We start from the raw sequence: 11,607 nt of genomic DNA on the forward strand, positions 1-11,607 counted from the left end.
CTTTTTCTGTGGGTACAAGAGAGGTCAAGGAAGAGGTAAAAGATAGGATAACTATCTTTTCAGTCGCTATGTTACAAAATTTAAATGACTACTACTCTAAAGATTAAATACAGACTTTACATAACCAATCACAACAATGGAAATAAACCATAACTGAAACCATATCAAATCCTCATCAGGTCAAGTGACAGTACATTAATAATAGCCTTATAGGTTATACAGAAGATAATATACACAGAATCTAAGTTATTTTTCCCCTTAAAAGCCACTGTCAGTAGGATCACAGTCTTACTGTTCAGGCAAGTGACTTGAATATTAGTAAATATTAATGGGGAAAATTAAAGTTATAAAAAAAAAATAATGTATCAAGTACACCTTTAGACATGTCTATACTATGATTTAAATAAAAAGCCTTAAGCATTCTCCTACACACTCCACTTTCAACCTAAATGGAATATCACTGTCAGTACACAAACCTCGGAGGGCACTGCTAATCTAGTTACTATAACTATACTAAAGCTATCTTACAAAGGAGATTAAGTTCAGATGTTTAGAAACCTTAACAATAAGAGAAAGTTAGAAACCCTAAGCAGCTACTCATATTTAACTATAATTACATTTTAGAGAGCATTTGACTAAACTCCAGTATTTTCTATGGTCATTTATTAAACAAAAGTTCTACCACACCTAAAGGATAAGGCATAGCCATCTACTAATTGGCATATTTGTTTATTTGTCTCAGTTTGTGAAAAGTTCCTTATTTGTGTAAGCAGCAAAACAAATTTCAACTGAATGATTGCTATATGCGAAAGGACTGAAGGCAACTGCCTCTGCAGTGAACTTTACAGTTCTCAACAGCACACACGCAACATGCTATCTGAAAAAAGTTACTAACTGAACTACATGTATTAAATACTGAAAAAAGTTTTACATTTTTTATTATAATTTATTTTATTTAACAATCTAAGAAGTTTGCAGCCATCAGAAGTTCCAGTGCAATTTCAGGTGCAATTGGGAATTCAGGAATCTCCGTAGAGCTGTTAGTATAGCGGACCTTGTAGGTGAAATACATGCATACTTTGGATAGGACATGGGATGGGATCTCTCTAAAATTCACCTCATTTGTTTCATTTTCTGCAAACTGTCCTGTAGGAAAAATAAAGAACAAAACACCAAACCAAAAGTCAGACTCTCAATTCACTGCAAAATGAAATGCTTTACCACGCAAATAGAAGACATTGTAAATAGGCTTGTGTTAGTCCCATATTCCTAGGTCTTCAGTACAAAGCAGGATGTGCCACATTTACAAACCCTCAAGAATATTAAGATCCCCTGCATTACAAAACCTTTATTTTGGCTGCAGCCTGTTAACAATATTCTGAACAACTACACCAGAAATTTAGGTTTAATTCTGATGCTTGCTTGGCAAGTACTCTAAAACTGTACCGCGTTCAGTTCCAAAGGTCACAGTAACAATATTACAATCCAAATTTCTAGCAAGGAAAAAAAAGCCTATATGTTCTGTATCTGCATATGCACATTTATCAGTAGTCCCTTGTATGATCCCAGTAGCTTTGAATTTTCCAGTTTCAGGCAGATTTGACAGAGGGTTGAAACCTCAAAGACGCATTAACTTGCTAAGCTGTGAAAGCAGGCAGCAGGAGGGACAGGGAAAGCCTAGCTGTACTGGAGGAAAGGTTACAGATGTGTTTATCGCTATTAGATATTGAAGAATTTATCCGAAGCTCAAATCTCAAAACACAAGTAGATTTGAAATTAGCTTTCTGTAGTGTCTAAATGCATGAAACTTGGATGATATGAAGTCATCCTGTGGTTAGTCCCACAGCCTTTCTACTGTTACCTTTGTCCCTCTTTTCCTCACCTCTCTGGCCTTTCAACTCATTAAGCTGAAAGACAGTACAGACACCACTAACATGTACTCTGTATTTACGGGAGACCTAGCAAAGTTTGCTTCCCACTATTTCTATAGGAATCCCCTTCAAACTACAAGGCAGAGCTATTTACTAATGTCTACGCACATTTGTGCAGAAATATCTGCATGCACTGAAGCCAATCTGGCTGGAATTCTAGTACAGGAACAGCAGGAAGCAACAGAAGAAATGTTAGTGTATTGGCAATGTCACAGTACTGAGATAGAGAACACTTACACATCAGTCAAATTATGACCTACTGAACTAGACAGCAAGAGTACTTTTCCTTGTGAACCCATTTATCTTGCTTGGTTTTATACAAAATATTCTTGAATACAGATTCCTTTACAGAGTCAGTTTTCTGGCCCTCTAAACAGCCTACTTTGCCTTTTATTCCTTCACATTGTTTGTGGAACAAATTCAGGCCTTGTAACTACTTGTCCTTTTGAATGTCTGGGAGCCTGACACAGAGTGGATCAAACAGGATAATGTATTTTCAAATGCAATCGTAACAGTAACATTTAGCAGAACATTAAGATGAGAATCTTAATTGCTCAGTTTGCCCAACTATCACTATGTAATTTAAATCTGTATTAAGCAAATAGATCTCTCCAGTGATCCCCATCACCAGAATCTGAAGAGACTATAAGAATGACCATAGTCAGACCAGAGCTCCACATAGCCTACTGCCCACCACTCAAGCGGCCAAAGGAAAATGTAGGGGATGACAGTACAGAAGAGGGAAAGCACCTGTGTCAACTTCTCCCTTTTTAATCCTCCACCCTTTTGGTTTTCATGGATTAGTTCAGACACATAAACCAGAGGGAGTCTTATAAATGGAGTTACATGAGGTCCTTCCCAGCTGCAAGTTTATCTACCCTCCTCTTAAGCTAACTTTTGTCATTAAGCATAGGAACTCCTTGCCATAGGATCTCATGACTATATTGTGGCCCAAACCCCAGCAAATGGCTAAGCACCACACAACCACTTGCTCACTTCCTCCTGCAGTAGACAAGCAAAGAGGAAAGGAAGAGTGAAAGCAAGAAAAGTCATGGGTCGAGATAAAGAATTGTTTAATAAGCAAAAGACAAGTGGAAGAAAAGAAACAAAACAACTGATGCAAAGGTAATCACTCACCACCTCCCATGGGTAGACTGATACGCATTCAGTTCCCAAACAAAAAATGGCTAAATAGCTAACCTCCTTAACTCCCTCCTCTCCCTTTTTACTTCATGACGTTATACAGCATGCAATATCCCTTTGGTTAGTTTGAGTCATCTGACTGGTGGTGTTCCCTTCCAACCCCTTGCACAACACCCCCATCTATTCATGAGGGAGGGAAGAGTGAGAAACAGAGAAGGCCTTGACACTGTGCAAACCCTTCAATAGCTAAAAACATTGGTGTGTTATCAGCCTTGTTTTGGTCACAAATCTAGACCACACGATCATATGACCTGCTATGAAGAAAATTAACTCCATACCAGCCAGACCCAGTACAGAATACTAAAAGCTCTGCCTTGGAGGTGGCAATGAAGAGCTATCAACTCCTGTTTGTTTAGAACTTGATGCTACACATTTCATGTAATACCCTCAAGTTCTCATACCATGGGAAACCTAGTAGTAATGATACTGTAAGGTCCCTAACTGTCCAAAAGCAGAGAGGGTCTAATTATATGGCTGGTAGTACCATAACCCACAGAGATGGAATGTTCCACTGGAAACAGGAACTAGGTGGGATCTGGAAAAGTTACCACTTATTCTGACTTTCACGTGCTGCATGATATAAATTCAAACCTGTCCAAAAGTGAGAACAAACAACATGAAGGTACTGTATCTTTTGTACCTACCCGGTCCACTCAACATAGCTTTTATTGTTCCTGATGTTAATGCATGCTCTCTTTTTACAATGAACTCATGGCCGTCGGAGGATATTAACTTCACATACATAGCATCTGGGCCCTCACACCCACCGTATGTTTTCTCTTCTCCATCTATAATGGAAAACAGATTAACAGTTTCAGAACACAATGAGTGATTCATATCACTAAGTATGCAAACTGCAGTCTTCTCTGTGTTTACAGACCAAAGAACCCAATATAACCAGAAACAAGACATAAGCATTTTGGCTATTTGAAAATGACTTCTCTGAATCACTCAGCAGTTTGTTTTAAAGTAAGAACTTATGAAAAAGTAGGAAATTTCTGCTAACTCTCTTCTCTCTCATTTCTCCATCACTAAATTCTGACATGACTTCTAAAATCTAGGTAGGGATGAAATTTTCCTTCAGACGTTGTAAGGTGAATTGAAAATGTTACTGCTTCCCTCCATGAGGCTACTGCTGTATTTATCATACTAGTACTTACTAAAAGTTACCTGAATACACATCTAATATTTAAAAATACAGACTGCAAGGGGTGGGACATGACAAAAAAAACCAAAACAAAACGCCACCACCCAAAAACAAAACAAACGAAAAAAAAAAAAGTGGTTTTTGAAGTACAGGTAAGAATAGAAGCAGTCAGTATTCCTGTACTGAAGAAATGACATGAAATAAGATTCATCCTCCCCCACTGCCCAGCCAAACCAAGCACCATGCAGTGCACACCCATGTCATGACCTTTGTTGGAAACAGGGAAAGCGCAAAAGCAGTAAACCCAGGGCAGTTTGGAAATTCTCCCCACAGCAGTTTTGACTGTGCTTTTTCCATTCCCCTTCTTCCTTCTGTCTCGCTACATACCTACCCCTCTGTTTCTCTGGAAGCCCTTATCCCCCTTCCCTTTTTGCTCCTTTATTTATTCTCTCCTAACAGCGCTCTCTTTAAAAGTTGAAAAAACGACATGTCTGTTGCCACCACTGCACTGTTCACTCTATGCAGGCTGAACAGTTGCTTCATCTTGCACCTGTCTTGTCTATTCAGGCAGGAGGTAGGAACCACTGACTGCATTGTGCCTGTACAGTGCTTTACACTCTAGGACACCATCGCACTAAGAAGACCTGACTCTGTAGTTGGCCTTTACATATTCCTGTAAACTCTTCAGGAATAAAGACTGCAGTAATATTAAAATATTTTTGAAAAAATGAGTGTAAACCCCCACCCCACTAAATGTACAATTCTATCAAATTCAAACTGAAAAGTTAATGCCTCCTTTCAAACACTGTGTTTTCTAAGGGACTAATATAGCAAGTATTGCCAGAATACCATTAAAAGTACTTGAACTTGACACTGCACAAAATTTGATTTTCAGAACAGTATTATCTTGACAAAAAGTTAAAAGTGAAAGTCCTGGAAGTTCTTCCAGCATGGGAAAGCGTAACAGAAGAGATCTGTACACTTCTAGAAAATTAATACACTGCCAGTATTTCATGATTGCAAGTGGAAGTACGGGAGACGAAACAGATATAGACTACCAACTTGACATTTGTTAGTGTTGTTTTTCCTTCTGACAAAACAAGGAATAGGAATTAATTATATTAAAGCACCTTGCATTGTATCTAGTCTTACAGCAAATACAAAATTCTCCCAATCAATAAAACTGCTTTGTGAATTTGAAGTAAAAACTGAATTACCATGTAGTTATTGCTAGTTTTAATAAAGTATTGCCAGTGCCAAACATGCCAAACATTCAGGAAAAGTATAGATAAAACTATAATCTTTCCAATCATGTTTCATTAAGTGGTCATTTGTAGAGGCAGACATAACAGTTTCGGAGATTTAGTCACATCACACACAACATAATTTACCAGACATCAGTCCTTGTTATGATCTCTTTGCCAGAACTCAACAGGCTGACCTCAGTTAACAAACAGAAAAATTTAAAACAGCACAAAGTGAAATTTTCTTGCCTGCTATGTACAAGGTTAGCACTACAAAAGCCTAAAGGCATCCTGGTTTAGCATGCAAATTTTCAGCACTATGTATATTAAACAAGTGAAATCTATTGTTAGGTAGATGAATTCTGAACAGGTCTTTCGGCAAATGAACAGTCACTTGAGAATATCTTCCTAAAAACATCTGTAGGACGTTCCATTAACTTTTGAGGCTACAAGAAAACCAGTGTAAGATCAATGTTTAAAGTCTTACAATCCACCTCCTCTACCCAACCTCTGAGATGATGAACTTACCCATTTTCTTCTTATTAAATTTATTTTTTTCTTTTCAACTGCAGCTTTTGTAATAGGAGCGTCTGAAAAAAAAAAAACCAAACCACAAGTGGCAACATCTTCAGTGAGTAATACAATTTCATAAGTCATCTTTAGTTATTAGCCTGAATGCTACCATGAACACTCCGCAGAAAAGAATCTCATGATACACAGCATGCAATGTTGACGAACATTACGTTTTGAAAACATTATGCTTTGAAACTTATTTTTGCTATCAAGAGATCACTACCGTATTCAAGATGCTGGAGAAAGGGGCCAACAGGAAAACTACGGAGTTCATCAAAGGGAAATGCAAATGCCTGTACCTTGGGAAGAATTACCCCAGGCACCAGTACTGTCTGGGGGTCAAGAAGCTGGAAAGCAGCTTTGCAGAAAGAGACCTGGGGGTGTTGATGGACACCAAGTTGAACATGAACCAGGAATGCGCCTTTGCAGCAGAGGTGGCCAACAGCAGCCTGGGCTGTATCAGGAGAAGTGTTGCCAGTAGGTTGAGGCAGGTGATCCTGCCCCTCTATTCAGCACTGGTGGGACACATTTGGAGTGCTGGGTTCAGCTCTGGGCTCCCCAGTACATGCCAGGCTGAACTGAGTCCTGTAAATGCCACAAAGATGACCAAGGGATGGGAGCACCTGTCATATGAGGAGAGGCTGAGAGAACTGCAGTTTAGGCTGGAGAAGGGTGACAGATGAATCTAATCATTGTACACTAAATACCTGGCCTCCAACTTATCCTTTCCAGAAGATTGACAGTTCCCGATACAGCCACCAATGTCACCTAGATAATCGATTTCAGACATTTAATGTAGGTATTTACATGGTAAGTGAACCAGGGGCTTCCACAGATTATAAATATTGATGTCCAGCTTCCTACAAATTTTGCCAGGTAAACGGATCCAAAGAGTTAAAGAAATAGAAGCATTTATAAGCAAAACAAATCTGGTATATTCAGTTACAACATGTATTTCTTTACTGTGAACTAACTGTATCTCTGCTGTGGAAAAGAAAACTTTTGGAAGAGAAATTCCACTCACTCACCTGCTATCCTGAAATTCCTTTCACATCAACAGCTACTCTCCAAATATTAACCCAGTACAAATCAATGAACTACTGTTCTGTGCCCACAGGTTCAGGAAAACAGCATCAGTGATTCTGGGTGGTTTCTCAGCTGATACCCAGGGTCTCAGAAGGCAGCAAAGAGACTGGTACGAACTCTGACAATCCGTGCTCTTGCTTTGAAAAGCAACTAGTGACAATAGAGGCATGAACTGTGATTACTCACTAGAAAAGGACCCCAGGTGTGAAAACCAGAATATAGACCACTACTCACATCTCTTCCCTCCAATGTTTCTGGTAAAAGCTTAGCAAAAAATGAAAGCAAGTTGAGGAGGGAGCTGCAAGATTTGAAGGAAGTATTACAGAGATCTCTGCATCTCTTTGCTACTGCTGATAGCTTCACTTCTCACCATCACTTTGGTGCCGATTTGTTCCATCTCCCTTTTCTCATAATTACAAATATGCAATAGTCTGAATGTCTCCGCAAGCTTTCAGAAGGTGTTTTATTATGTACACCTAATCAAACCACACACGCCTAACCAACAGCTTTTAGTTGTCTGTGGAGAACTCAGAAGAAATCATCCTCCATTTACATCACAGTCTTTGAAAATTATCCTTATTTCACAGAACTAGATTATAAAGTATTTTCCTCCCGCACTGGTATAAGGAACATCGTCGCCTGTACTCTTGCAGGTGAAAAGTTCATTTTTTAACACATTCAAGAATGACCTTTGAGAGTTAATTTGCGTATGCTGCCATCGAGACACCTTAATATTGAGTGTTAAGTGCCTTTGCCATTTTCAGTAAATCCAGGAACTCATCCAAGGAAATTACATTCAGGTGCTGGAACAGTTGTGGCACAAAACTGATGGGATCTTTCACCCTATTTCAACAGTTTTTTGTAAATAGATATCAAGCATCTTATTGGAGAATATCTGTTGCTCAGGAACTGACGGGGTACCTGACTTTACTGCTTCTGCTCTGGAGGAGAGGATCGCTCGTGCTACCTCTTTCTTGAGTCCAAAAATCCTTCCCTATATTCCAAAAGAAATAATAATAATAACAGCAACAAAAATAAACCCCCACAAAACCAAAACCATGGAAGAAGTGATACCATTTTGTGGAGGTACTGGTGAAGATGAAATGTGCCTTGGTTTCCAATACAAATAATGCCACTAAATACCAGAATAAATACAGGCTTCTTAGTGGGAATGCAAATATCTTAACACCTTGCAAGGTAAAAGCATAACTTGAGAAGACTCATACATTGAAGCTGGGGAACTGAAAAAAAAAAAAAAAGTCTATACCAAAACATTAGAGCTGTCCCAAAAAACCTGCAATGAGCATTTTAATAAAACCAAATGAAATGTGCTATCACATGATTAGCGATTGGGAGGGGGGAAAACCCAAACAAAACTCAGTAGTTAACACTTAAAGAAGAAAAAAAAGAATATTGTCAGCCCCAGTGGTGTGAATTCAACTGTATTAAAAAAGAAGACAGGATAAAAGTGCAGTAAGCATTAGCAGATTTAGGATATGCTGGACTAATCTAATATCTAAAAAATGAATCAATCATTTCCTTGAAAACAGGAAACTCAATCAAGATGCAATCTGGAATCTGTAAATCATAAATAAATGATATGAGAAAGTAATCTTAAAATGAGATAGAAACTTTCCACCAAAATACAGTATGATGTTGCAAACATGGATCAACTGAGCCAGAAAAAAAACCCCAGCCTTGAAAATGACATACTAGAAGCCACATGAAATTAAATCATATTAAATGCAAGATTCCTGTACATAGGGTCTGATACAAGTTTCTTTCATGTACTCAGGGCTTGTCATCTGGGAGCATAGTCATTCAGTGGTCAACTATAAGCTGATGCAGCTTTGCAGTGGTGGGAGGGAAGAGGGAGGGAACAAATGCACATCAAGGATTTCTCTGCAATAGAGATGGGGAAATATGAACATTGTTGCACATCAACAACAACTTGTCTGGAATACAACACACAATTCTGAATTCCTGTTTTCAAGAAAAACAAGTTCTAATTACAAGAACTACAGAAAAGACCAAAGAGCCTGCTGTATAAAAGAAAAATTAGCCTTGCTTACTCAGTTTAGCAAAATAAAACTAGAATGAAGACAGACAAAAGAATCCATTAAAAAGATAAACAAAGAAGGAGAAGTATGCCAATGTTATTCCTCAGTTTAAGTCCAACAAAAGAACATACACTAAAAAAAGAATAAAATTTACACTGTTATTCCAGAATCCAAGTTTGGTTCCAAATATAGAACAAAACTAACATTCTATTGCCAAAAGTAAAAGACGCAGAAAGCCTACCTGCTTTTAAGAACAAGACGTAATACATTCCATTATGATGCATTTGACATGTAAGCAAGGGATACACTTTGGTTTCACTCAGTTTCTATTCTGGTATCATGGAGTCAATGCAACAAAAGAGAAGAGACGGAAAGAAAAACAAGAAACCTGGGAAACATGAAAAACCTAAAAAAACCCACCCCAAACCAATAATAACCTGTTAGCATCTACTGATTCCTCTTCTGGCTCAAGAAGTGTTCAGTGTGTCATGACACTTTAGAAGATACTGCAGTTCAAAATTATTGTTTTATGAAAAGCATCTTCTTGCCAAAAGCTACACTCAAGTCATACAAGACAGTATTAACATGATCTTGTACAAGCCACAGCTCATTTTTAGTCAACTCTCTTATTGGTTCCTAAGTTTACAGAAGAATAAGTGGGATAGCAGAAGTAACACACCAAAAAACTGGCACAGAAAATATGCAAGATTTATTTATTTTTGGACAGAACCTTGATTTGCTATTTAAGAGGAGGTAAAATTCCCAGTCACACCCAAGTTACTGCTCGTGTGCATAGTAAAAATAGTGTGGAGGGAAATCTGCTGCAGAAAAATATGTATTGAAAATTGCATGGCCTTAAGTGCTAATTAGTAGGTTAGCAACAGAAAAGTCAAGTGACCTGGTATGCTCTCTTACCAGAAATTCTTTTCCTACAGTGTATTTTTCAATGCACTATTCATTGAAAAGCATGTCACTATTTCCTTCTGCATAATGAAAACAACAGAAATGACAACATTTTTTCCAAGACAACATGAAGAAAGAGACTTGGTGAGATTTCTCTAACTACCTGTATTTTAATTACTTTTCCACATTCCATAGCTGCCCCTGTCTGACTTCACCAAGACTACACCAGTAGGGAAGAGAACAATCCAAGTTTCCTGAACACTCAAGCATTTGCCTTTTTTTATTATGTATTGCTGATCCGACTATTTCAGACTCCTGCAAAGAACCACTGATTTTTGTTGAAGTACATTCATAATTCCATCTCCCCTTCAAGAAGCTTATGTGGTATTACCAATTAGTTAGCTCAGCTCCCCGCCTTTCATCTCAAAAATGCACACATACTAGGTACTATTGTTCTCCTGCCTAGCTTCCTGGAAAAAAAACTGGTGAGCAAAATTTGCATCTGTTAAGAGGAAGATTGCCACGTTTTAGTAAGTAAGGGAGAATAAGACAACTAGAACCGGTCTATCTAGCACAGAAACTTTCCAACCACTCAAAAAAAGGAAGCTCTTGCTGTAGAAAACAAAGTTCTCAGTAGACACTAAAGAACTGAAAATTTTCACAAGTTGCTAGAATATTTACACCTACGAGACAAAATTTAGCAAAGTATCATAAAACATGGTAATTAACCCACACAAGGCATGTATTCTTATTAGCCTACTTCAACATCTTATTCTCCTTTACAACTCTAAGAAATACTATTGTATGGTGAGTTTAGTTTGATCTCTTTCCTGCTTCTCTTGAGCACTGAATGCAAGACAAAAAAACCAAAACATGTCCACGACCCTCCCACCTCATTCCCAAAGCTGTGTGCTCATTCTCAAAGCTTCCCAGAATTATAATTTCCTTGTACATCCTGTATATGTGTCGACGAGACTGGAATAGACATACACTAGTTATGAAGGGCATACACTAATTTAACTGAACACATGCAATCACTGCACAGATTCCTGAACGCCACTGCTTTATTCTGCTTAGCACAAGCAAATTATATCTATGCAAACATTTCAAGCACTCAGATTCTTTGATCCCACAGAAAACTTTCAAAAACTCAGATTCTGGCCTAAGGAAACTCAAATGGCTTCCAACTTATTAGTTACGCAGTGCACACACAGCCTCTGCTTGCTTCAGCTGGTGACATTTCTGTGTTCTAAACTACCAATTTTTGGAAAATATGGGCAAATAACATAAATGCCTTTGCAATTCCTAGATTAGTTTAGAAGCCAAATGTGATATTTTCTGGGTGTCATTTGTATATCTGTAAGAGTTCATCAGTAAACAAATGTTGTTGTGTGCTAAAAGAGAAGCCTCCTGTTGTTCAAGCCTAAATTCTAGTCCGATTCTTGATCCTGTACACTAAC

At 38.1% G+C, this 11,607-nt stretch overlaps 1 protein-coding gene across 2 annotated transcripts; it reads right to left on the reverse strand.

The window, feature by feature from the left end:
* Positions 1–710: 710 nt before the first annotated feature.
* TCEB1 (transcription elongation factor B (SIII), polypeptide 1 (15kDa, elongin C)) lies at positions 711–6,118 on the reverse strand. 2 transcript variants are annotated; one of them, XM_010011439.1, is made up of 3 exons: positions 6,054–6,118; positions 3,779–3,922; positions 711–1,146 (listed from the first exon to the last, which is right to left on the reverse strand). In XM_010011439.1, the coding sequence occupies exons 1-3, from the start codon at positions 6,055–6,057 to the stop codon at positions 956–958; spliced, it is 339 nt and encodes a 112-aa protein (XP_010009741.1). In that variant the 5' UTR covers positions 6,058–6,118; the 3' UTR covers positions 711–955. The 2 variants fall into 2 exon arrangements, with proteins under 2 accessions (XP_010009741.1, XP_010009742.1); XM_010011440.1 differs by lacking the exon at positions 6,054–6,118 and having other exon boundaries at positions 934–1,146; positions 3,779–3,930.
* Between the last annotated feature and the right edge of the window lie 5,489 nt (positions 6,119–11,607).

The sequence above is a fragment of the Nestor notabilis genome, unplaced genomic scaffold, assembly GCF_000696875.1.
Source record: "Nestor notabilis isolate BGI_N333 unplaced genomic scaffold, ASM69687v1 Scaffold36293, whole genome shotgun sequence".
NCBI lineage: Eukaryota > Metazoa > Chordata > Aves > Psittaciformes > Psittacidae > Nestor > Nestor notabilis.

Coding starts and splice junctions, on each gene's coding strand:
- TCEB1 (XM_010011439.1), bottom strand. Junction 1,147..3,778: donor AGCTATGTTGAGTGGACCGG/GTAGGTACAAAA, acceptor TTTTTCCTACAG/GACAGTTTGCAGAAAATGAA.